We start from the raw sequence: 23,802 nt of genomic DNA, 5'->3' as shown, positions 1-23,802 counted from the left end.
TCATAAAGTCCCATGGCTTCCAGTACCACCTATATGCGGACGACACTCAGATCTACCTCTCTTGCTCAGATGTCGTCTATCTGCTGTCCAGAATTCCGGAGTGTCTGTCAGCCATATCCTCCTTCTTCAACTCTCACTTCCTAAAACTCAGTAGAGACAAAACTGAACTCATCATCTTTCCCTCATCTTGCATTTCCCCCCTACCTGATCTATCTATTATGGTTAACGGCATAACGCTCTCTCCCACACCTGAAGTCCGCTGCCTCGGGGTAACTCTCGACTCTGCCCTGTCCTTCAAACTGCATGTCCAAACTCTTGCCACCTCCTGTCTCCTCCAACTCAAAAATATTGCCAGAGTCCTTCCCTTCCTCAGCCCACAATTTACTAAAACTCTTGTGCATGCCCTCATCATCTCCCGTCTCGATTACTGCAACATCCTCCTCTGTGACCTCCTCACTAACTCCCTTGCACCACTCCCGTCTGTCCTCAACTCTGCTGCTCAGCTAATCCACCTCTCTCCTCTCTACTCCCCTGCTTCTCCCCTCTTCAAATCCCTCCACTGGCTCCCAATTCCCCAACTAATGCAGTTTAAACTGCTAACACTGATCTACAAATCCATCCACCACCTGTCCCCTCCCTATATCTCTGAACTAATCCCCCACTATCTTCCCTCACTTAATCTTCGATCTTCCCAAGACCTCCTACTCTCCTCAACACTTATTCATTTCTCACACAACCACCTCCAAGATTTCTCCCCAATATCCTCCATCCTCAACCTCAACACATCCGATCATCTACCACCCTCATATCCTTCAGATGGAACCTGAAAACCCATCTCTTCAGAAAAGCCTACAGCTTGCAATAACCATTCTGCCTCCTCACCAACCACCCGAGCTGCCGCCTCACCAACCACCCAAGCTGCCGCGTCACCACCGCCAGAGTTGCCACCTCACCAACCACCCGAGCTGCCGCCTCACCAACCACCCGAGCTGCCACCTCACCACCACCAGAGCTGCCGCCTCAACACCACCAGTGCTGCAGCACCCCGACCTCCTGTCTCTTCTCCATTATCCTGTAGAATGTAAGTCCGCAAGGACAGGGTCCTCTCTCATCTGTACCAGTCTGTCAATGTAAATTTGTTTACTGTTAATAATATCTATAACCCGGTATGTAACCCCTTTTCTCATGTACAGCACCATGGAATTAATGGTGCTATATAAATAAATAAATAGATAGATAAATAGATAGATCTATAGATAGATGGATAGATAGATCTATAGATAGATAGATAAATAGATATATCTATAGATAGACGTATAGATCTATAGATAGATGGATAGATATATCTATAAATAGATATATCTATAGATAGATAGCTAGATCTTGAAATAGATCTATCTATCTGACAAAACAAAGAATATAGACGGCACCAGGCTCAAAATGCACCCAATCTTTGACGCAAAGCAGCACAATGTCTGCGCAGGATTCGTGTAGCAAGCACAGATAAAGCAGACTACGGCGGTGCTCCACATAGAAAAATCAAGTCCATTCCATATAGTAAAAAAGAAGAATATGTGGCACTCACCCAGAAAAGCTGCTGAATTAAAGTCCTTTATTCATGATGCGATAAAACAGAACACTTTTGGAGAGGCGGCTGGGATCGGGAGATGGTGCTGGGAGGAGGAGAGGTGGACGACGATCGTTTCGCGCAAATGCGCTTCAACGGGTCCAGGTGCACAATTAAAAACGTCATATCCTTTATAGAGGACCAGCTGACGTATCATTAACAGGTGTGTGAGATAAAAACACATAGGGTTAAGTGCAAAACACTATTAACAAGCACATGTAAATTACAACATTATAAGACATATATGAAAAAATCATGTCTAACCTTACAAAAAAAAAAAAAAAAAAAAATCATGTCTAACCTTACAAAAAAAAAAAAAAAAATCATGTCTAACCTTACAAAAAAATCGACATGTCTAATTTATCATTAAGGCCGATGGGGCCCTGAGCATTAGTATCCATTATCCACTTTGCCTCCCGCTGCAGTAAGATTTTATTGCGATCTCCGCCTTGCACGGGACATTTAACTATTTCTAAGCCAGCGAACCGTAACACATTAGGGTTCGCATTATGATAATCCTGCATATGTTTAATGAACCGAGGGCACCCTTTGCCGGATAACACTGAATTATAATGCTCTTTGAATCTAGTGACCATCGGCCGTATTGTTTTGCCGATGTAGTAAAAAAGACATGGGCAGAGAATTAAATAGACAACATATTGGGTTTTGCATGTAATTAAATGCCGAACAGAATGGCAAACAGGACCTACACGAATTGGATTGTCTAGGAGTCTTAAGTGACAAAACTTACAGTTGCCGCATCTGTGGTTACCTGTTGGTTGTGACCGCGTAAGCCAATTGTTACCCGTCGAAGATAATCTATTGTTGACTAGCAAATCCCCCAAATTTCTCGTCCGCTTATAACCGAATCTTGGACGACTCATGGCTATTGCTGCCAAATCCCGGTCGTTTTGCAAAATATGCCAATTTTTATTTATGGCTGCATAAATATTTTTATCGATAGGGCTATGCGTAAAAGTAAACGTAAATCTTTTTTGTTGCTCGTCGACTTTGCGAGGGACCTGTTTTTTGCGTTTACGGGTTTTTAGTAATTCATTTTGGGTGAGCTGTTTAACGCGTTGTTCTGCTGTTACTAAAATCTGGGGAGGATAATTTCTTTTTAAGAAGTCATTTTTTAATTCCATTAACTGGTGTTCGAAGCTTGTCTCGTTGTTATTAATTTTCCTGTAACATACCATTTGACTATATGGGAGACTATTTTTAGTGTGTTGCGGGTGCGCACTAGAAAAATGCAACAAACTGTTTGTTGCAGTTGATTTTTTATGGACTTGCGTATTCAATCTCCCATCTGTAATATTAAGTTTAACGTCCAGAAATTCAAGGGTATTACCGCCGTAACAGGCTGTGAATTGCATGTTCTCATTATTCACTTCATTCAGATACTCAACGAACAAGTCAAAATCATTATGAGACCCATCCCAGACGATAAAAATATCGTCTGCGAATCTAAGAAATAAACGAATAAATTTCAAAAAAGGGTTCGTGATAGAGGTAATATACTTTTCTTCAAACGCAGCCAAAAATAAGTTGGCAAAAACGCAAGCCACGGGCGTACCCATTGCGGTACCGGTGCGTTGTAGGAACCACTTTTCGCCAAATTTAAAAGCATTATGGGACAAGATGAACCGTAAACTTTCAACAATAAACGCAACGAAATCCTGATCCTTGTTCGTATTTGAAAGAATGGTTTCAATAGCCGCAATGCCTTTCTCCTGCGGAATCCTCGTATAAAGGCTAACAACGTCAATAGAGGTTAATACATAAGATGGTTGCCAGTTAATAGATTGCAGAGCCACCAAAAAGTCCCCTGAATCCTTTACAAACGAGGGGATTTTATGCAGCAATGGTTTAAGGAGCCAGTCGAGAAATTGGGACAAGGGTTCCGTCAGTGACCCAATCCCGGAGATTATCGGGCGACCTGGAGGATGAGTAGCGTTCTTGTGCACTTTAGGCAGACTATACCAATGCGGTGTAGAGGGATGGATGGGAAATAATTTTTCAGCTCTGCTTTTTAGCAAAGTGCCCTTAGACACATATTTATTTAATAAACATCTTAATTTTTCTTTGTACTTCTCTGTTGGATTGTGGTCCAAAGAAATATAGGTATTTTTGTCGTTTAGTTGGGACATAGCTTCATTGACATAATAACTTTTGTCAAGCAGGACTATGTTGCCCCCCTTGTCCGCTTTTCTAATAATGACATCCTCCCACTGCTGCATTTCCCGTATTGCGGATTCCTCCATATGTGACAGATTCTTTATTGGCTTACGATATAAAATGGCCTCAACATCTTTGATTACTAGGTCCTGGAACAAATCAATCATATTGCCCGGAGAGTATCTGAATGAAGTGAATAATGAGAACATGCAATTCACAGCCTGTTACGGCGGTAATACCCTTGAATTTCTGGACGTTAAACTTAATATTACAGATGGGAGATTGAATACGCAAGTCCATAAAAAATCAACTGCAACAAACAGTTTGTTGCATTTTTCTAGTGCGCACCCGCAACACACTAAAAATAGTCTCCCATATAGTCAAATGGTACGTTACAGGAAAATTAATAACAACGAGACAAGCTTCGAACACCAGTTAATGGAATTAAAAAATGACTTCTTAAAAAGAAATTATCCTCCCCAGATTTTAGTAACAGCAGAACAACGCGTTAAACAGCTCACCCAAAATGAATTACTAAAAACCCGTAAACGCAAAAAACAGGTCCCTCGCAAAGTCGACGAGCAACAAAAAAGATTTACGTTTACTTTTACGCATAGCCCTATCGATAAAAATATTTATGCAGCCATAAATAAAAATTGGCATATTTTGCAAAACGACCGGGATTTGGCAGCAATAGCCATGAGTCGTCCAAGATTCGGTTATAAGCGGACGAGAAATTTGGGGGATTTGCTAGTCAACAATAGATTATCTTCGACGGGTAACAATTGGCTTACGCGGTCACAACCAACAGGTAACCACAGATGCGGCAACTGTAAGTTTTGTCACTTAAGACTCCTAGACAATCCAATTCGTGTAGGTCCTGTTTGCCATTCTGTTCGGCATTTAATTACATGCAAAACCCAATATGTTGTCTATTTAATTCTCTGCCCATGTCTTTTTTACTACATCGGCAAAACAATACGGCCGATGGTCACTAGATTCAAAGAGCATTATAATTCAGTGTTATCCGGCAAAGGGTGCCCTCGGTTCATTAAACATATGCAGGATTATCATAATGCGAACCCTAATGTGTTACGGTTCGCTGGCTTAGAAATAGTTAAATGTCCCGTGCAAGGCGGAGATCGCAATAAAATCTTACTGCAGCGGGAGGCAAAGTGGATAATGGATACTAATGCTCAGGGCCCCATCGGCCTTAATGATAAATTAGACATGTCGATTTTTTTGTAAGGTTAGACATGATTTTTTTTTTTTTGTAAGGTTAGACATGATTTTTTTGTAAAGTTAGACATGATTTTTTCATATATGTCTTATAATGTTGTAATTTACATGTGCTTGTTAATAGTGTTTTGCACTTAACCCTATGTGTTTTTATCTCACACACCTGTTAATGATACGTCAGCTGGTCCTCTATAAAGGATATGACGTTTTTAATTGTGCACCTGGACCCGTTGAAGCGCATTTGCGCGAAACGATCGTCGTCCACCTCTCCTCCTCCCAGCACCATCTCCCGATCCCAGCCGCCTCTCCAAAAGTGTTCTGTTTTATCGCATCATGAATAAAGGACTTTAATTCAGCAGCTTTTCTGGGTGAGTGCCACATATTCTTCTTTTTTACTAGATCTATCTATCTATAGGTAGATCTATTTATCTATAGATCTATCTATTATTCTTCAATGGAGCATGTAAATGAAGAGACTGGACAAGAAATGACATCACAATCCATTTTTTTGTTCAATAATAGATCTTTATTTACCTTTCAAAAACGCATACAAATCTGTATAAAAAAAAACGCATAAAAAAGCATCAAAAACGCATCAAATCCACACCTGTGTTTTCTGGCAAGAGAGGAAGAATCTGCACAGAAAATTCCACAGGCAAATCTGCAATGTGTGGACATACCTTTAGAATTCTGGTATAAAAAGTTAGTACAGTTTAGCGATATGTGATGCTGTACAAAAATTTTAGAACTTTTGAAGTTTTCACCCTATTTTTGCCAGGCTCTACAATGTGGGCTGAACTGAGGCATGACGGGGTGTGGCGAACCTTGCTTGTCAAAGACATGAAGAGCGGCCTTGTTCATTGCACAACAAATCTTACTCTAGCTGGCACTGGAGTAAGATTTGTGGTGAAGTGCTCATCTCACCTGGTTCATTAGGAGGCTTGTTACTCTTAATGAATCAGGAGCCTCACACTCCACCCTGCTCACTTATCAAGAACAACATGAAAGTCTTGATGAATTGTGGCTTATGTCTTTTAATTTATCCCTGTTTACCATCCACCCTGCGGAGGAACATCAGGCCCATATAGACTGTTTGTTAAACTTTCAAACCTGGAACTATAATTATTTGTTGTACATAGAGGAAAGACAAGCCCAAGGTTTATGTTAATATTTATCAGGTATTACCTGCAAGACACACTTTCCACAATTTTTTATATACACGTGTTGATAGCCCTATTTCTTTTTCAGATGCGATGTCAATTATGATCATATTGCAAATTGCTGCTTATATGTTTCTCCTCTTTTCTGATATCGAGTCAGTATACATTTCTATGCAGGTAAAGTATTTTAGATTGTATATATGTTCAAAGCTCAAATCTTATTTTTTTTCTAAATGTCTATTTTCTTTGTACAAGACTTCACATAATACTTTAATTTTCTAGTGTCTGTTTCATCAAACGTTACAACTCAATATTACTGCTCTTATTAACTATGAAGACAGACAACTACAAAGTAATGTCAGAGCATCGATTTTACTTTATAAAGATTACTAGCTAAGCAACTAATTCAATATATAAGATCGTTGACTTCATTGTTTTTAATTAAAATATGAAAAGAGATATAAATATAGTAAATAAATATTATGCAGAAAAAGTTTGGTTCATACCTTCATCATTGTTGTTAGCTGTAACAGAAACCGTAGAGTAGTCTAGGATCAGATATGATCAGATATAGATGACCTATGAAGGTCAGTTTTGTGACATCTTGATGTCTATCATTTTGGTTGACTGAGATTATTGCTTCATGGGGAATAAAGGAACATTAAAAGTTAAAAAAAACTATTGCTCACCATACCGCTCCTCTTTCTCTCCCTCCGTTCCTCAGTAACCCCATCGCATCTTCTTATCAATGCCACATTCTCTTAATCCTCGGGGTTACAAGGTGGGTAATTCTGGCTCTGATGGAGTCCGGGAAGTTCACAGTGCATATCATGACATCGTGGGTGGTGACCTTACATGATCTTGTGCGAACCATACCAATTCTTGTGAATATAGCGGCCAGAGATGTGAGTAGAGATGAGCGAACCTTTCAAGGTTTGGATTCGCCAAATGGACCACAATTGGTGAACGGTTTGATGAACATACCCGAACCCCATTACATTTAATGGGAGGCAAAACCAAACCAAAACCACATTTTTGCTCATTCTTCTTTGCAAACTAGCTGTCACGTACAGTGTAGGACAGACTGAGTGCAACGCAAAGGGATGAAGGGAAGGGAGACAAACACTAAGATAGGAGGGAGTGTCGACCCCTAGGGAGATATGAAGTTACTCTGTCTACCCTAAATATTCCTAAGTAGTTTCTGCACCTATCGCTGAGCAGGAACCTAATCCCAGTCTGACCCTGGCAATAATCCCTGCTTAGGGAAGAATGGGATGCACATTAGTCAATCACCACTACCACTAAAGACAGCTGGGATAAACAACCAAAGGGAACACTTATCTCTAGTAGACTCAGAGATGTAACACAGACGTCCTCCAGCAACACCAAAGAGGAAGATAACCAACTGCTATAGCTCCAATCCTCAACAGGAGAAAATGGAAACATCACCGGCGACTCCCACCACCAGTCTGGGAGTCTATAAACACTCTGCTCCAGGTGTGTCAATTAGAGCTGGAGAAAGGTTGCCATTGGGTCAAAGAGTCAGAAATTTTAAGAAGGTGTCTGCAAAGCCACATGCATAGACCTTCTTCAGCTAGATGCAGTGTGACTGCCTGCAGCTTCTGACATATCCGTGACATCTCATCTTAGTTTAACATTCAACTGAAAGCTGTAAATGCTGGCCCAGACCCCAATACCTCATACATGGCTGATTGCTGCTGTGCCATGCTATAATTTGTGCTGTGGGTGAATTGAGACCACTCTCCCGGTGTCTGCTCCTAATTTGATGCGTTTTGGGAGGTTTTGGGGCTGTTTGAAGGTGTGGTGCATGCATTTGTTTTTGCCTCCCATTGACTTGAATGGCGTTTGGTTTTGTTCGGTGAATATTCAACGAATAAATGATGAATATTGCAAATTCGGCAATTGAAATCTGAAACGAACATTGAAATATTTGCTCATCTCTATTCACAACTAATAACTTCTCTGTAAATCGAATTTATATGAGAAAATCTGTGTGGACCGGAGAATGAAAAATTTTCCTGATCCACTCATCGGTAGTCAAAGAAAATGGTAACAGAGTTTTCAAAAGTGAACTCAGACTAAACAAGACAAATGTGATGGCTTTTAAATTTGCTATTGGAAATAACAGTGACTGTCAGGAAATCCATTTTTCATTAAAAAACTCTGCCACTACATTTTTACAGCAAAAAGTAGAGGCAGAGATCTTTATTTCAGTGGTGTGCCAGTTGTTGGGCTTCTTACTGTAGCTTTGATAAAACATCATTTTTATGCTGTTTCTTCGTTATGAACTATGCTGTGTGGTCCTTGATGTTCATGATCTCTTGCTATCTCTACCCTTCACCATTGATGGCATCTTTCTTCCTATGCACAGTGTGCAGAGAAATCTGTCAGTTAATAGTGAAGGCAGGATTATAAAAAGCACTTTGTTGGGATAACTAGCAGATCTGCAACAGATAGAACAGTGAAAGTGAAATCAGAGTTTCTGTCACTATTTTATGCTACCTACAGATTGGGAACCATAAATCTGATTAAAGGCTCACTTTTAATGCACCATTGCATGCACATATATTTCATATCCACACAGGCCATCTGTCTGAACTAAAACAAATTCAAATATGATGCATTGTCTTTTTTTGTTAGAATCTGTGTCAGTAAGGTTAATTATAACATTTGTCAAATTTATGTAAATTTTCTGATTTGAAACTTATCGCAATTATTACGAATCAAAACCTTATGATTCCTTATATATTTTTTAAGTATTATTGTTTGTATAAATCATTGCTTACTCGAGTCTTTTTATTCACTATTCAGATTGCGTGTACTCCATATTACTGGAGAGCGTACATCTTGACCATGGTGCTTGTTCTCTTCGTGGTGTCATACGTTACGGAGGTAAATGTTTCTGGAGCATTTTATTCATCAACTATTTACTATAAAATATTTTAGCAAACAAAATTATGCACTTCTTGCCATATTTTCCATATTTTCAAAACATGCAGAGAGGAAAACATGCATTGAAATGTTTATGGGCCAGCACGGTGGCTTAGTGGTTAGCACTGCAGCCTTGCAGCGCTGGGATTCTGGGTTAAAATCCCACCAAGGACAACATCTGCAAGGAGTTTGTATGTTCTCTCCGTGTTTGCGTGGGTTTCCTCTGTGTACTCTGGTTTCTTCCCACATTCCAAAGACATACTGATAGGGAATTTAGATTGTGAACCCGTCGGGGACAGCGATGATAATGTCTGTAAAGCCCTGCGAATATGTTAGCACTATATAAAAATAAAGATTAGTATTATTATGTTAAAACTGTTGTCTATTTAAAATGAAATCTGTCAGCAGGTTTTTACTATGTAATCTGACAGCACCATGAGTCAGGAGCTGAGACCTTGATCACAGCCACCTTAGTTTTCTGGGTGCAGCAGCAATGGTAGAATCACAGTTTTTATGTGCTGCAGTTCTAGCAAAGAACAGCTGTTGAGCATTGTATAACCCCATCCACAGCAAAACTTTCTGTCTACATTTTATAGTGACAGAGAGCTGCTAATCAGTGCTGGGAGTATAGTTGGACTAGGATGCACAATGACAGTTGTGCTGTAGTTAGGATCTCCTGCTGATAAAACACCAATTATATTGAAAAAGTGACAAATCAATGTAATCAGGGTCTCTACTCCTTCATTATGTTAGATCAATGGTAACCAAATAGTAGACTGCGATATACTGAGGAACCATGAGTTGTTGAAAGGTAGATCTTGTAAGTCTCCTGACTTCTAACTTGCTAAGCTCAGTTTCCTCCTCACAGGTTTCTTTTTTAGTGTCTATCACCACCTAACATTCATTGAAGATGTTATAGACACTTGTGAGTCTTGACCTGAAAACAATTGTGTACTGATGTATATGTAGATCTCCAAGACACTCTTCCACCAGCTCTGTGCACAAGATATGACTGGATATAGCTGGTGAAATACATAATGAACAAGTCACCAATATTTAAAGTTCATATATTTCTAAATTGCTATTTACATTATATTCTCACCAGATGTCAGTAAGAACCTATTCAAGCAGGCCAAAAGAAATCAAACCACAGATGTCCAGAAATAAAGTTATGTGTAACAATGAGATATTACACAGGAAACAATTATTGAACACATAAAGAAAGAGAGATGCAAATGGAGCGCCCCCGCGGGCAGTGGGGTACTCGGTACCGGGTCCTTCGGTTCTCAGGGGGATGTCATGGTGGCTAACCCGGTCCGTGGCCCGTGGGACGTCTGTGTAAAAAGGGAAAGGTCTTTAAAGGGATATGTTCGTGACGCCACCTGTAGTATTCGATCAGGGTGACTGACGCTTCTTTAAAGTGTCCGCTGGGGTGATGTTATGGCAGCTAGATGGTATACCTTCCCACAGGTGAAGTGTGTCCCCAGGGCTTCCCAGTGTGTAGATGGTGGATGGTGTGAGGCACAGTGAAGAACGAGGACACAAGGGTGCAGTCTCTTTACCTTTTACTGAAGGCGTCAGCATCCACAGTCCAGAGCACCAGATCACAGGGCAGGCAGAGTCCGGCCGGTTTGGAGGCAAATAAAGAGTCCCCTTATCCAGGTAGAAATCATTAGACTTCCTCTAGCGCCTTGGTGTTGTAGTACCTTACTGCTAAGCCTCTCATAATGTCCTCACAGATGATGTAGATGTTATCGATGTTATCTCTCTCTCTCTGTCCCCCAGATGGATAGGACAAACCCGTATGACCGGTGGCTTGAAGCTTTTTACAGGGTCTCTATCATGCCCCGGCCTCTCGTGGGTGCCACCTTGCCTCCTGGGTATAGGGCGGATCAGTAACTTGCAATTAGCTGTCCTGCCGGTCTCTGGAGCAAGGTATAAAGGATTGTTGCTCCCTCGTTGTTTCGGCTACTGGGATCCTGCACCTCATAAGGAGGCAGCCTGTGTAGGGCAAAACTCCTTCTGGTATCCACTCCTTTGCTCTGACTTCTTCACCCTCTCTACAATACAGTTCTCTTGTCGTGTCCTTTCTTAGGAACTGCCGCACTCAGGGCAGGTGCAGCTCCATGACCTTCTGTCTCAGCCTCTGACAGGCTCCCACCCCTGTCAGGTACCAACTACCTGAGCAAAGCTCAGCAGGCAACTGCCTAACTTCCTCTCCAGGCTACCAGTTTTACCTAAGTGTGAAGAGTGCCCTAATAAATAGGAGCATAGCTCTCCCTGGTGGACTGGAGTATGAAATGTGTTGTATGTTTGTGATACCTGGTAAAGAGATCTGCTTCATTGCCTCCAAACGTAACATCACTCCCCCCTAGAGGGAAATGACATTACTGCAACGACCAGGACCCTGGGCCGCTGCACCAACATCCATGGAAAATCATGAGACCAGCTGAAATCTAACAGTAATAAGAAAGCAATCTTGCCCCTTAATGAAAATAATAGCAGCTTCTTTAACAGATGGCTACCAAGGTACAACATAAACAACATCTTATGATGGATAAAACCAATGAGCTGACTTGAGACCTTTGCAATCTTAATACTTTACCATCATCGGGCATAATAGTATGCCGATGTCGGTAGCCCTCCATTTGATGTGTGCTCCGGTGGTGAGCCATGTCAGCTGTTTTGAACAGTTGACATGTGCCCGCAATCACGATTCACCCGAGGCTGTTAACTAGCTAAATGCCGCTGTCAAACACTGACACCTTCATTTAAATGGCGCTTACAGCCATCTGGCCTGAAATGTGCATAAAGGTGACCTGTGTCACATGATCGCGTGTCACCATTGTGTCGGTATGACAAGCCGAGGTCTTATGGAGACCTCTATGGTTATCACTGCAGGATTGCTGTGAGCACCGCCCTGGGGTCGGTGCTCATAGCAAGTCAGCAATTCTGCTACATAAAGGCGATCTGACCATCACCCCTATGTAGCAGAACCAATCAAGTTGTGCCAGTTTCTGGTCTCCTATAGAGACTATGGAAGCATGGCAAAAGTAAAAAAAAGTGTTTAACCTTCGTACCGCTGAGTATGTACAATTGTAACTATTCCGTTTTAAAATTGCAATAACTTTTTTTCGAAAAGCCGTAGAGGGCTGAAATTTCGTGACATCTTTGCAGTTTTGGTCCAGAATATATTGGCCAAATTTCAATAAAATATATCCACCCCTTTCCGAGATAAGGGGTCAAGATATTTTTGCATCCATAACAAGCTGCATAGGTACAAATTTACCCTCATATACAGTTAGGGCCAGAAATATTTGGACAGTGACACAATTTTCGCGATTTGGGCTCTGCATGCCACCACATTGGATTTGAAATGAAACCTCTACAACAGAATTCAAGTGCAGATTGTAACGTTTAATTTGAAGGGTTGAACAAAAATATCTGATAGAAAATGTAGGAATTGTACACATTTCTTTACAAACACTCCACATTTTAGGAGGTCAAAAGTAATTGGACAAATAAACATAACCCAAACAAAATATTTTTATTTTCAATATTTTGTTGCAAATCCTTTGGAGGCAATCACTGCCTTAAGTCTGGAACCCATGGACATCACCAAACGCTGGGTTTCCTCCTTCTTAATGCTTTGCCAGGCCTTTACAGCCGCAGCCTTCAGGTCTTGCTTGTTTGTGGGTCTTTCCGTCTTAAGTCTGGATTTGAGCAAGTGAAATGCATGCTCAATTGGGTTTAGATCTGGAGATTGACTTGGCCATTGCAGAATGTTCCACTTTTTGGCACTCATGAACTCCTGGGTAGCTTTGGCTGTATGCTTGGGGTCATTGTCCATCTGTACTATGAAGCGCCGTCCAATCAACTTTGCAGCATTTGGCTGAATCTGGGGTGAAAGTATATCCCGGTACACTTCAGAATTCATCCGGCTACTCTTGTCTGCTCTTATGTCATCAATAAACACAAGTGACCCAGTGCCATTGAAAGCCATGCATGCCCATGCCATCACGTTGCCTCCACCATGTTTTACAGAGGATGTGGTGTGCCTTGGATCATGTGCTGTTCCCTTTCTTCTCCAAACTTTTTTCTTCCCATCATTCTGGTACAGGTTGATCTTTGTCTCATCTGTCCATAGAATACTTTTCCAGAACTGAGCTGGCTTCTTGAGGTGTTTTTCTGCAAATTTAACTCTGGCCTGTCTATTTTTGGTATTGATGAATGGTTTGCATCTAGATGTGAACCCTTTGTATTTACTGTCATGGAGTCTTCTCTTTACTGTTGACTTAGAGACAGATACACCTACTTCACTGAGAGTGTTCTGGACTTCAGTTGATGTTGTGAACGGGTTCTTCTTCACCAAATTAAGTATGCGGCGATCATCCACCACTGTTGTCATCCGTGGACGCCCAGGCCTTTTTGAGTTCCCAAGCTCACCAGTCAATTCCTTTTTTCTCAGAATGTACCCAACTGTTGGTTTTGCTACTCCAAGCATGTCTTCTATCTCTCTGATGGATTTTTTCTTTTTTTTCAGCCTCAGGATGTTCTGCTTCACCTCAATTGAGAGTTCCTTTGACCGCATGTTGTCTGCTCACAGCAACAGCTTCCAAATGCAAAACCACACACCTGGAATCCACCCCTGACCTTTTAACTACTTCATTGATTACAGGTTAACGAGGGAGACGCCTTCAGAGTTAATTGCAGCCCTTAGAGTCCATTGTCCAATTACTTTTGTTTCCTTGAAAAAGAGGACGCTATGCATTACAGAGCTATGATTCCTAAACCCTTTCTCCGATTTGGATGTGGAAACTATCATATTGCAGCTGGGAGTGTGCACTTTCAGCCCATATTATATATATAATTGTATTTCTGAACATGTTTTTGTAAACAGCTAAAATAACAAAACTTGTGTCACTGTCCAAATATTTCTGGCCCTAACTGTATTTTGAATGAAGATAATGCAAGGAGAAAAGAATAATATTTTTTTTTAATGATAATGCTATTTTATTATTATAAACAGGTAAAAAAACTGTTCATTTACATTATAAAAGAAAATGTAAGAAACTTTTTTATTGATTTTCTTTGCAAGTAATGCATGTTGTCTTTGCTACCGAGTGTTCATCGCAAATGGGTTTCACACAAACCTCATAAGACTTTCTAGTCTTACGTTGTTTTCGCCTCAGGTCTCGGCAGACATAGCAACTACCAACAACAGGGGAGGGTCCATGACTACCATGAGGTATTTGAGGGCCAGCTGCCGCTTGCGATGCCACCAGAATGCATCGTCCAAGCACCATTTCTACTTCACCTCGAAGAAAATGGTTTCTCATCATCATTCGGTTTGTACTACGATCTTCAATTGCAGGCATACACAGTTGATTTGCGAGATCTTTCAGGAACTTTCTTCGTTGATCCTTTGTCCTGAAGCTTGGATTGTGTTCTCTGTAGATGATGTAGGATGCTAACCCAGTGACGTCAATCATATTGTAGAAAAATGCCAGAGGCCAATGTAATGTTCGTCGTTTCACAGTATACTCTCCCAACATTTTATCCATAACATCAACTCCGCCTTTTGTTTTGTTGTAGTATTTTTTATTATCTCTGGCTTGGCTGCTAGTGTCTCTTCAACTTCTCCCGTCATGTGCATAAATGATAGAAGCACGACTGATTTGTTCTTCTTTGGTACATATGAACAGACTGTTGCATCATGATTGTAGGCAAAATTTGTCGAGTTTACAGGCCTTTCTTTGGCAGGCTGCATGTTGCTAGGTAGGAACCTTTTGTTTTTTCTCACTGTCCCAACTAGTGTCATGTTCCAGGAGTTCAATACCTTAGCTAGTTCCATGGTTGTAAAGAAGTTATCGGTGGTGACATTTCTTCCAGAGCCTTTATACGAGCTCACTAGGTCCAATACTGTTCGTTCACCAATGTTTACTTGTCCAGGACCATCAGTTGGTTTCCCAGTGTAGAGCTGACCTTGTAATGGGTAGGCGTTTGACGAGTCACAAGCCCAGAAAATCTTAATGCCATATATAGCTGGTTTTGAAGGTATATACTGGGTAAATTTAGTATGGCCTCTAAATGGAAATAATTGCTCGTCAACGGTGACACAATTATATGGCTTGTAGGCTCTCTCCAGATTTCTGTTAAGCATTGTCCAGATGTCCCTTATTGGTGCAGCTTTATCTGTTTGCACACATTCTGCACGTGTATTTTCGTTGTCAAATCTGATAAATCTGAGTATCATCTTGAAGCGGTCACGAGACATGGCTGCACGTATAAGAGGCAGAGCAGCAACATTCCACATTTCCTCCAGATTCTCTTTGTTGTCTCTGTGCACACCAGCAGCAATCAGTATGCCCAAAAATGCATGGAGTTCAGTTTCAGTAAATGGCTTGAATGTTTTTTGTGGTGGCTGTTCAGAAGAATCAGGAAAACGTTGTACCAGTTCGTTGTTGTAAGCATCACAAACTCTCTTGGCCTTTCGATTCGTTTCTTGTAATATGATGTCACACATCTCGGGAGTCATGATTGACTTGAATAGCTCTTTTGTTGTATACGGTTTGCTGATTGCTGCAGGGCCACCTCTTTGTTGTAGGACATTACGAGATTTTGTTTGTGCATTTGGCAGTGGATCACTACACCATTGAGTTTTATCTTTAGCAGTCCAAATGTCGCCTGCACTTTGAGGCACAGACTCATCCTCAACACTTTCGTCTGAGTCGTATTCTTTTTCCGGCTCTATGACCATTTCTTGTTCAATGTCTGAATCTTCTTCAGTAACATCCACTTGTGGTACATAGTTTTCATCATCAGATGTAACATATGGTTCTTCCTCATGCTCAGAATCAGATTCTTCTAGCATTCGCGTTATTTCGTCATACGTAAATCTGTAAATATGAAAAAATGAAAAATAAATAATTTTCCGAAATACTACACAATACTACATTATTGGCTTTTCACAAAATGATACTAACCTGCAAACACGTTTTCTTGGATTATGGCGGAAACTAGATCTTGCATCACTATCACTCATGATGACTTGGTAGATGAATTTCGGCTTCGTAATTTAGTTCAGTAACACGTGGCAAGTAGAATGACACTCGATTCTAAAGTGCAGATAAAAAAGTAAATTATTTCTAGTGACAATTATTTATAAATGTCATTTATATATTATGTAAACCGTATACGGTTTCAGAATTTTCATTCCATCTTCAACTGTTTTTTCGACCAATAGGAAAATAGTAACAGAGCCACCATCTTTATTTTGTGCTGAATATAAGTAAAACATCGTAAAACAATATGTAGATACTAATTATTATCCATTTTTTGTATAAAAATCATACCTATAGTAATAAGTTTCATACAAAATAATTGAAGACTTCACAAGCCTAGAAATGTGTGCTCACAGCAATGAGATGAACAGCAAAATGGCTCCTGAGAGGAGGGAGGCAGGGAGAGAAGTAGAAGCCACTCCCAGTTTGAATCAACTTACTTGATAGCAACATAAGTGAGCAGTAACAACACTGGCCAATAGATATCAGCATAACATTTGTAGCTGAATGAACTTTAGTTTCTGAAACCAAGTAAAGGAGAAAGTCTTCCCACAGTGGAGGTATATATGAAGGTACAATTGTACCTCTGCAGCCTGTTAACGTTGTAAAATTATGCAGCCTGATGAAGGTTAAAAATATAAAAAAATAAAATATATATAAAAGTTCAAATCACCCTCCTTTCTCCCCATTCAAAATAAAACAATATAAATAAAATTAAACCTACACATATTTGATATTGCCGCATTCAGAATCGGCCGATCTATCAATAAAAAAATGGGTTAACCTAATCGCTAAATGGCGTAGCAAGAAAAAAAGTCAAAATGCCAAAATTAAGTTTTTTTGGTTGACACGACATTGCATTAAAATGCAATAACGGGCGATCAAAAGATGATATCTGCACCAAAATGATATCATTAAAAATGTCAGCTCGGCACGCAAAAAAAAAACTTTTACCTAACCCGAGATCATGAAAAATGGAGACCTTACGGGTATTGGAAAATGGCACTTTTTTTTAGCAATGTTTGTATTTTTTTTTTAACCATTTAGATAAAAAAGAACCTAAACATGTTTGGTGTCTATGAACTCATAATGACCTGGAAAATCATAATAATAGGTCAGTTTTAGCATTTAGTGAATCTAGCAAAAAAGCCAAAAAAACAAGTGTGGGATTACATTTTTTTTCTGCAATTTCACCGCACTTGGAATTTTTTTCCCATTTTCTAGTATTTGACATGGTAAAATCAATGGTGTCATTCAAAAGTACAACTCGTCCCACAATAAATAAGCACTCACATGGCCATACTGACAGAAAAAGAAAAAGTTATGACTCTGGGAAAGAGTTGAGCGAAAAACAAAAACACAAAACTGAAAAAAGCTCCAGTCATGAAGGGGTTAAAAATGTACTGATAGAATTTGTTACAGAAGAATTTCTATACTACTCAAGGTCTCAAGGAGCACTCTTGGTTGCCAGAATCTGGAAATTTGGCAACATTTCTTAAAATTCTTAAAATAGTTAAAAGGTAACGTTTACCACATGTCTTCTTCACATCAGCACAATTTTGGAACCAATTTTTTTTTGTTAGGAAGTTATAATTAGAGTTAAGCGACCTTGACCTTTTTAGAGTCGAGCCGGGTTTCGCGAAACCCGACTATCTCAAAAGTCGGGTCGAGTGAAATCGGCCGATTATGACGTAAAGTCAGGATCGACCGAAACACGAAACCCAATGCAAGTCAATGGGGCAGCATAGTCGGCAGTGAGTGGGGGCCAGGAAACCACCTAGAGTGCCCATTTTAATGTCAAAACCATCCATTCTTCTTAATGAAGCTTGTCAAGCGTAATTTACCTTATAATAATTGTAAGGCATTTGAAATTGGGGGTCATTTGGCTAAAGTTGTGGTGGGTAGGGCTGGTTCAAGTAATTAGTGGGCCCAGGAAATCTGGACCACGTCACGGCAGTGGAGCAGGGAGAGGTAAGTATTTCAACTTTGCAAGTGCTGTGAACCTGAGCAAGCAGGGGGGGCCCACTCGTTGGCATTGGCACTGGCACAGGGCCCCTCAAAGTACAGCGGTGTGTTTGCACGGCGGGGGCGCCTCCCACCGGCAGCAACACTTTTGCGTACTATGAGAGGCCCTGTGCCAGTGACGTCGCCAACTAGTATTCCTCCCCCCACCTGATGAAGGAACCTGCACTTTCATCTGCACCTTCCTCTTTGTCCCCGTGTAAGGTGGTATGGTATGCGGGAAGAGCAACCTGACTTTCAGCAGGGTCACAATGTTGTTGTGTAGCGTGCACGGGGAATGTTGCGTTATGGGTCAATGTACCAGCAGACTCATCTATCACTGGCTGGGCAATGGGCAGGATGAGGAGGAAACACAGATATAGGCCCAAAGAATAAAGTTGGCTAAATGCAGTTCAAAATTGGTAACACAGGAATAACCAGGGGGCATTGCAGTGGAGGACAACTGGAATGAGAGGCTGACACAGAGAGTAGGCCCAAATCAGTAAGTAGTCGAAATGCAGTACAAAATTGGCAACCGTAGTAAACAGGCGGCACAGCTTTGTTCAGTGGAGGAGAACAGCAAGGAGTGGCAGACACCGATAGTAGGCCCCAACCCAACTAGTAGGCCAAATGCAGTCTAACATTAACAACTACTTAACGAGCGCCTGAAAACGGAATTTCAGGACAGGAAAACAGAAGAACAGCAAGGAGTGGCAGACACCGATAGTAGGCCCCAAACCAACTAGCACGCCAAATGCAGTTGTTCCGTTTAACCACAATTTAATGAGAGCCTGAAGATAGAAGTTCAGGAAAGGCAACCTGGAGAACACCTTGGAGTGGAACACACCATCTCTCTACACCCCATACCCAATTTGTAGGCCTAATGCAGTGTAGTTTCCAACAACTACTAAACGAGAGCCGGAAGATCGAAGCTCAGGAAAGGCAACCTGGAGAACACCTTGGAGTGGAACACACCATCTCTCTACACCCCATACCCAATTTGTAGGCCTAATGCAGCGTAGTTTCCAACAACTACTAAACGAGAGCCGGAATATCGAAGCTCAGGAAAGGCAACCTGGAGAACACCTTGGAGTGGAACACACCATCTCTCTACACCCCATACCCAATTTGTAGGCCTAATGCAGCGTAGTTTCCAACAACTACTAAACGAGAGCCGGAACATCGAAGCTCAGGAAAGGCAACCTGGAGAACACCTTGGAGTGGAACACACCATCTCTCTACACCCCATACCCAATTTGTAAGCCTAATGCAGTGTAGTTTCCAAGAACTACTAAACGAGAGCCGGAAGATCGAAGCTCAGGAAAGGCAACCTGGAGAACACCTTGGAGTGGAACACACCATCTCTCTACACCCCATACCCAATTTGTAGGCCTAATGCAGCGTAGTTTCCAACAACTACTAAACGAGAGCCGGAAGATCGAAGCTCAGGAAAGGCAACCTGGAGAACACCTTGGAGTGGAACACACCATCTCTCTACACCCCATACCCAATTTGTAGGCCTAATGCAGTGTAGTTTCCAAGAACTACTAAACGAGAGCCGGAAGATCGAAGCTCAGGAAAGGCAACCTGGAGAACACCTTGGAGTGGAACACACCATCTCTCTACACCCCATACCCAATTTGTAGGCCTAATGCAGCGTAGTTTCCAACAACTACTAAACGAGAGCATGAAGATCGAAGCATTGGCGAGGAAACCTGGGGAACACCTTGGAGTGGAACACACCATCTCTCTACACCCCATACCCAATTTGTAGGCCTAATGCAGCGTAGTTTCCAACAACTACTAAACGAGAGCCGGAAGATCGAAGCTCAGGAAAGGCAACCTGGAGAACACCTTGGAGTGGAACACACCATCTCTCTACACCCCATACCCAATTTGTAGGCCTAATGCAGCGTAGTTTCCAACAACTACTAAACGAGAGCTGGAAGATCGAAGCTCAGGAAAGGCAACCTGGAGAACACCTTGGAGTGGAACACACCATCTTTCTACACCCCATACCCAATTTGTAGGCCTAATGCAGTGTAGTTTCCAAGAACTACTAAACGAGAGCCGGAAGATCGAAGCTCAGGAAAGGCAACCTGGAGAACACCTTGGAGTGGAACACACCATCTCTCTACACCCCATACCCAATTTGTAGGCCTAATGCAGAGTAGTTTCCAACAACTACTAAACGAGAGCATGAAGATCGAAGCATTGGCGAGGAAACCTGGGGAACACCTTGGAGTGGAACACACCATCTCTCTACACCCCATACCCAATTTGTAGGCCTAATGCAGCGTAGTTTCCAACAACTACTAAACGAGAGCCGGAAGATCGAAGCTCAGGAAAGGCAACCTGGAGAACACCTTGGAGTGGAACACACCATCTCTCTACACCCCATACCCAATTTGTAGGCCTAATGCAGCGTAGTTTCCAACAACTACTAAACGAGAGCCGGAAGATCGAAGCTCAGGAAAGGCAACCTGGAGAACACCTTGGAGTGGAACACACCATCTCTCTACACCCCATACCCAATTTGTAGGCCTAATGCAGTGTAGTTTCCAAGAACTACTAAACGAGAGCCGGAAGATCGAAGCTCAGGAAAGGCAACCTGGAGAACACCTTGGAGTGGAACACACCATCTCTCTACACCCCATACCCAATTTGTAGGCCTAATGCAGCGTAGTTTCCAACAACTACTAAACGAGAGCATGAAGATCGAAGCATTGGCGAGGAAACCTGGGGAACACCTTGGAGTGGAACACACCATCTCTCTACACCCCATACCCAATTTGTAGGCCTAATGCAGCGTAGTTTCCAACAACTACTAAACGAGAGCCGGAAGATCGAAGCTCAGGAAAGGCAACCTGGAGAACACCTTGGAGTGGAACACACCATCTCTCTACACCCCATACCCAATTTGTAGGCCTAATGCAGAGTAGTTTCCAACAACTACTAAACGAGAGCATGAAGATCGAAGCATTGGCGAGGAAACCTGGGGAACACCTTGGAGTGGAACACACCATCTCTCTACACCCCATACCCAATTTGTAGGCCTAATGCAGCGTAGTTTCCAACAACTACTAAACGAGAGCCGGAAGATCGAAGCTCAGGAAAGGCAACCTGGAGAACACCTTGGAGTGGAACACACCATCTCTCTACACCCCATACCCAATTTGTAGGCCTAATGCAGTGTAGTTTCCAACAACTACTAAACGAGAGCCGGAAGATCGAAGCTCAGGAAAGGCAACCTGGGGAACACCTTGGAGTGTAACACACCATCTCTTTCCACCCGATACCCATTTTGTAGGCCTAAAGCAGTGTAGTTTTCTACAACTACTAAACGAGAGTCGGAAGACCGAAGCAATGGCAAGGAAACCTGGGGAACACCTTGGAGTGTAACACACCATCTCTCTCCACCCCATACCCAATTTGTAGGCCTAATGCAGCCTACTTTCCGACAACTACTAAACGAGAGCATGAAGATCGAAGCTCAGGAAAGGCAACCTGGGGAACACCTTGGAGTGTAACAAACCCTCTCTCTACACCACGGAAGGGCTGATTCTTAGGAATGAAGGCTGTCGGAAAGAAGCAGGGCGCGTCCGAGGGTGATTATATTCTTATTAGGTATATACTCACCCTCGGACGCGCCCTGCTTCTTTATTTGTAATGAATGTTTATTTGCAATGTGGTTTTGACTTACTCTATTTTTTTGGTAAATAATGATTTTATTATTTTCATTGTTTTGCATCTTCTTAGCAATAATATAAAGAAGACGCGACAGGACAACACTCGGTGGATGCCATATCTGTGTTTTAAATTGAAAAAAACTTTCAGTTAACTACTTGCAGGAGAAAGTTATTGTAGCTGGTGGCCATTTTTAGTACTGTACCAGATTTTTGTTGTATGTGTTTGTTTTTAATGTTAAAATGTCTGCATTTGATATCTCTCCAGTATTTTCTTTTTTATAAGCAAAATACTTATTTTTATATTTTCTGATGTTGGTTCAAGGGGTACACGGGCAGCAGTAGACAGGTCAGTGGAGGCCTAGTGGAAGGAGGGACCGCAGACAGGCTTCGAAGCCCTAACATAATAAATTGGGCTGGCTGTAGGCAATTTAAAATTGGTTCCAGGGGAACACGGGCAGCAGTAGACAGGTCAGTGGAGGCCTAGTGGAAGGAGGGACCGCAGACAGGCTTGGAAGCCCTAACATAATAAATTGGGCTGGCTGTAGGCAATTTAAAATTGGTTCCAGGGGAACACGGGCAGCAGTAGACAGGTCAGTGGAGGCCTAGTGGAAGGAGGGACCGCAGACAGGCTTGGAAGCCCTAACATAATAAATTGGGCTGGCTGTAGGCAATTTAAAATTGGTTCCAGGGGAACACGGGCAGCAGTAGACAGGTCAGTGGAGGCCTAGTGGAAGGAGGGATCGCAGACAGGCTTCGAAGCCCTAACATAATAAATTGGGCTGGCTGTAGGCAATTTAAAATTGGTTCCAGGGGAACACGGGCAGCAGTAGACAGGTCAGTGGAGGCCTAGTGGAAGGAGGAACCGCAGACAGGCTTGGAAGCCCTAACATAATAAATTGGGCTGGCTGTAGGCAATTTAAAATTGGTTCCAGGGGAACACGGGCAGCAGTAGATAGGTCAGTGGAGGCCTAGTGGAAGGAGGGACCGCAGACAGGCTTCGAAGCCCTAACATAATAAATTGGGCTGGCTGTAGGCAATTTAAAATTGGTTCCAGGGGAACACGGGCAGCAGTAGACAGGTCAGTGGAGGCCTAGTGGAAGGAGGGACCGCAGACAGGCTTCGAAGCCCTAACATAATAAATTGGGCTGGCTGTAGGCAATTTAAAATTGGTTCCAGGGGAACACGGGCAACAGTAGACAGGTCAGTGGAGGCCTAGTGGAAGGAGGGACCGCAGACAGGCTTCGAAGCCCTAACATAATAAATTGGGCTGGCTGTAGGCAATTTAAAATTGGTTCCAGGGGAACACGGGCAGCAGTAGACAGGTCAGTGGAGGCCTAGTGGAAGGAGGGACCGCAGACAGGCTTCGAAGCCCTAACATAATAAATTGGGCTGGCTGTAGGCAATTTAAAATTGGTTCCAGGGGAACACGGGCAGCAGTAGACAGGTCAGTGGAGGCCTAGTGGAAGGAGGGACCGCAGACAGGCTTCGAAGGCCTAACATAAGAAAAATGTCAATACAATGGTATTGACAGTGCCAGGCATTGAAGGATGTCAGCGCATAGACTAAACATTGGTGGAGCTGTGAGAGAAAATTTTGCAAGTCGTAGAGCACTGTTTGGCCTGGGGGGGGGGGGGACTGTCTTGTGGCCGGCGGTACAGGCCCAGGGCCCCTCATATTACAACGGTGTGTCTGACGTTGGGTGCGCACCACCACTGCCAGACACTTTATTGTACTATGAGGGACCTAGTGGCAGTGCCGTCGACCAAAAGCGGGCACACCCACCTCTTCAGACAAACAGTACTCTCACGGGTGCTGGCGCCAAGTGGCGATACCACGGCCCCGTGTGGGGACTTTGGCCATTTAGGGAGGTGCTAACATGTCGGATGCTGGAC

At 42.4% G+C, this 23,802-nt stretch overlaps 1 protein-coding gene across 3 annotated transcripts in view; it reads left to right on the top strand.

Moving 5' to 3' along the window:
- Positions 1-23,802, top strand: part of LOC138638118 (probable cation-transporting ATPase 13A4) — a 900,755-nt gene that overhangs the window by 839,866 nt on the left and 37,087 nt on the right. For 2 of the 3 annotated variants that reach the window (XM_069727142.1, XM_069727140.1), the window contains 2 exons: positions 6,293-6,381; positions 9,037-9,117. In XM_069727142.1, the coding sequence (XP_069583243.1) occupies positions 6,293-6,381; positions 9,037-9,117 (170 nt within the window). Of the gene's footprint in view, positions 1-6,292; positions 6,382-9,036; positions 9,118-10,941; positions 11,086-23,802 lie in introns of those variants that run through there. The other variant, XM_069727141.1, reaches the window with a different exon arrangement.

Source organism: Ranitomeya imitator, chromosome 5, assembly GCF_032444005.1.
Source record: "Ranitomeya imitator isolate aRanImi1 chromosome 5, aRanImi1.pri, whole genome shotgun sequence".
Lineage (NCBI taxonomy): Eukaryota > Metazoa > Chordata > Amphibia > Anura > Dendrobatidae > Ranitomeya > Ranitomeya imitator.
Note: the sequence above shows the minus strand (reverse complement) of the source record. Positions and strands in the feature narration are given on the sequence as shown.